This window comes from Galeopterus variegatus, unplaced genomic scaffold (assembly GCF_000696425.1).
Source record: "Galeopterus variegatus unplaced genomic scaffold, G_variegatus-3.0.2 Scaffold526, whole genome shotgun sequence".
Lineage (NCBI taxonomy): Eukaryota > Metazoa > Chordata > Mammalia > Dermoptera > Cynocephalidae > Galeopterus > Galeopterus variegatus.
The window spans coordinates 28,478-32,051 of NW_007726637.1; the positions used below are offsets into that span (position 1 = coordinate 28,478).

General features: G+C 47.6%; 1 protein-coding gene across 1 annotated transcript in view; it reads left to right on the forward strand.

The window, feature by feature from the left end:
* Window positions 1-333: 333 nt before the first annotated feature.
* Window positions 334-3,574, forward strand: part of ARMC6 (armadillo repeat containing 6) — a 13,241-nt gene continuing 10,000 nt past the window's right edge. The window contains exons 1-3 of the mRNA XM_008569721.1: window positions 334-386; window positions 962-1,100; window positions 2,165-2,247. Of these exons, the coding sequence (XP_008567943.1) occupies window positions 980-1,100; window positions 2,165-2,247 (204 nt within the window). The 5' untranslated portion in view covers window positions 334-386; window positions 962-979. The remainder of the gene's footprint in view (window positions 387-961; window positions 1,101-2,164; window positions 2,248-3,574) is intronic.

A 3,574-nucleotide genomic window follows, 5' to 3' on the forward strand; every position in this document is an offset into this window, starting at 1 on the left:
GCCACCAAAATAATAATAATAATAATAACAACAACAACAACAACATTACTAATATCATTTTTAAAAACATGATTATTAAAAACTGTTGAAGATTTTCTTTTGCAGCTCATACCATCCTAACGGAATATCCCGGTAAGACTATACAGTCATATCACTGCATTTCAAAATCATGTAAAATGATTCTGTTGGTGTACATACACTGTTAAATTCATTGATTTCATTTTGCTATTGATTTTTAGGGATTGCTCTTATTTTTATTTTGCTTTTGTATTTTCCTAGTTATGTAAAGCATTTACATGGTTCCAAAATCCAAACCCATAAAACAAGATACAAGATACATTCAGAGCAAATAATCCAGCTTCTATTCCTGTCCTGTTCTCTACCAGGTTAACAGCTTTCATTGTTTTTTGTTTTAGCCTCTCTTTTTATTTATTTATTATATTGTTTATTTTAAAATTTTTATTATTAAAATAATAGTGTACTGTTATAACACAATCTTGTCTTATGTAATCATACATAAGATAATATATAACTGTAATAAAATAATGTGATTATTATATATTTTTTTTTACTATAAGGACATACATTAGATTAATGATCCTCTTTTTTAGATATAGTTTGCTTGGTTTTTTTGCTTCTTTTTGGCGGCTGGCCGGTACAGGGATCCAAACCCTTGACCCTGGTGTTACAAGGCTGTACTCTAACCAGCTGAGCTAACCGGCCAGCCCTCTTCTTTCCTAGGTAAAATGTAGTAAACCACATGCCCCCTTCTACACTTTTAGAAGCTCTAGGGATATTGGGATATCACCCTTTCCTGTGATCTAATGGTAAGAATTTTTCCGGGGGGGTGATAGCAGGACCCCGACCCCTGGTAGATGCTGGTACACCCCTGGTACATGGTGTTTTCCTGCAGTTGCCCTCTCGCCCTTGACAAAGCTGTCCTCTTTCCCTGACTCCTCAGGTTCATCTGTCGGTGAAGATGGCCTCCAGGGGCATCTCCCAGGAGACCTTCGACATGGTAGTGCGTGAGAACATCGAGGAGTTTGAAATGGGGCCGGAAGATGCAGTGAAAGAGGCCATAGAGCAGTTTGAATCACAAGGTAGGGCAGCGTGCCCTTACCTGCCATCCTCAGCTCTTAGATGTGAGAGTCATGGGAGGTCCCTGCTGGCCCCATCACACCTGGTATGGAAGCTGGGTGCCCTTGGGCCCTGTCCCCTCCCTGCTCTGCTCCTACTTCGCTCATGCCCCCCCTCCCCTTGCCTCCACCTCACCCAGACATTTATGAAACCAGATTCTTCTAGCAGGTCTCATTTTAATTGTCACTTCCTTGAGAGGCTTTTCCTGACCCTGGCCCAGGACATAGGGCCTCCTGACTTCCTGCTTGAGCTCAGGGTGGCAAGAGGGAGTGTCAGTCACCAGCCTGTGTAAGCAAGTGGCATGCCCAAACCAGGCCGTGGAGGAGAGTGGTTATGAGGGGGCTGTTTGCCATGGTGTGGGCAGGGTTTGGGGACACCAAGGGCCATGGCAGGGAGCAGGAGCTCTGGGCAAGGGTCACCTGGGAGGCACAGGGCCCTCAGGTAGAGGCAGGGAGCTGAGAACGAGCAACCTGCTCTCTTCTTCCTGCCCTCTGATCTCAGGCCCAGCTCTGTAGTGGACAAGCCCGGTCAAGCCAGAGGGCAAGGGAACTGGAGGTCCAGCCTCAGGGGTCAGAGGTCGGCCTTCTGAGCAGAGCGGGATGTAGACCCCAGACAGGGACTGGTGGGGTGACCAGAAGTGTCTGGCACAGTGAGGGCTTTCCATGGGGGTGCTGGGATGGCAAGGAGGCAGTGAGAGCTGGGAAGGACGAGAGCTCGGAGGGAGAAAGATGAGGGGACCCTCTTCTCAGTCCACCTTGTGCCACCTCAGCACAGAGACAGCGTGTGGCAGTGCAGCCTTGCTTAGCAGGGTCATGCTACTTCTTGACCCCCGTTGGCTGGCCCAGGCCAACAAGCAAAACCTCTGTGTGGATGTGGCAGCTGGGCCCGCTGGGGTGGGGAGCTGGGCATACCCCTGGAAAGCTTCCAGATGGGGGTGTCACAGCAGAAGGAACATAGGTGTAATTCTGGCAGGTCCGTGGGGATAACACCTGTCACCTGTTTTGTGACCCCACCCTCCCTCCCGCAGGGGTCGATCTGAGCAACATTGTAAAGATGGCACCTAAAGTCTCTGCAGATGGACACCAGGAGCCCACACACCAAGTGCTGCAGGTAGGACCAGGTGGCCCACAAGGCAGGTCCCATGCCACATCTTCCCTGTTTCCCGAATGGCAGAACGCAGGCTCTGAAGGCCAGCAGCCTGCCCAGTGTGCACAGGCAAGCTTGCACTTGCAGCCAGGTCTCGCTGAGTTCATGGCTGAGGGTGGCACTGCTTCTTGGGGGTCTGCCAAGCTCCATATGCACACATGGGCTAACATCATAGTGGATGGCCTGCTCTTGGTTGTGCCTGGTGCTGGAAGCCCAGGATTGAGGCCCCCACAGGAGAACCTCTCTGGCCTCCTAGAGAGCGATGAACAGGAATCACAGGAAAAAAGAGTGGGGTGATGGTAAGGATGTCATTTATTGAACACCAGCTGTGTACAGGCATGCTACAGTTGGTCCCCTTAGCATTTAAAGTCACCCCTGACTTAGTGATGGGGAAGTAGAGGCTGGGAGCCTGCACTCACCTCTCCAACGACCCAGAGGTTAAATGCCTTCCTTAAGGTCATCCCTTAAACAGTAAAACAGAGGAAGGGTCTAGTGTTTGTTGAAAACCCATTGTGGGGCAGTTCTGTGCAGAGTGCTTTCTTCCTGCTGTTTCAGTTATTCTCCTAAAAACACCTTCAAGGTTGTGGTTATTATCTCCATTTTATAAATGGGCAAATTGAAATCCAAAAAGAAAAAAATGACTCATCTGGAATCCAGAGGTTGTAGTGATTAGAAGAGGAGGTTGAGGGCCTGCCCGTGGCTCACTTGGGGGAGTGTGGTGCTGACAACACCAAGGCCACGGGCTCGGATCCCCTAATGGGTCATCTTTTTAAAAATAACTAAATAAAAAGAAGAGGAGGTTGGAGGAAACAGACCTGGGTGTGCACCCAGTGCTGCCTAAGGCAAAGCTTACTCCACCCTTGTCCTGTCATCTCCTGCCCTGCAGAAGTCTTATGAAAATTGCCCTTTTTTCTTTCCTTTGTTTGCTAGTAAGGATGATTGCAATTAAAATGAGTTTGTCCTGTGACTATTTTTATATTGAGTTTTTCACCTTATTGATTTGTAGATACCCTTTATATATGAATGATCTCAATAACAGTAGTCTCTAGCCGTTACTGCTTAAGTATTTATTTTTTTGGTTTTTTGGCAGCTGGCTGGTCTAGGAATCAAACCCTGGACCTTGTGTTGTCAGAACCACACTCTAACCAACTGAGCTAACCGGCCAGCTCTGTGTTTGTATTTAAGTGCTCAGGCTTGTGCTAAATTCTTTTTATTTTATTTTATTTTGTCGATATACAATGTGGTTGATTATTGTGGCCCATTACCGAAACCTCCCTCCCTCCTCCTCCTC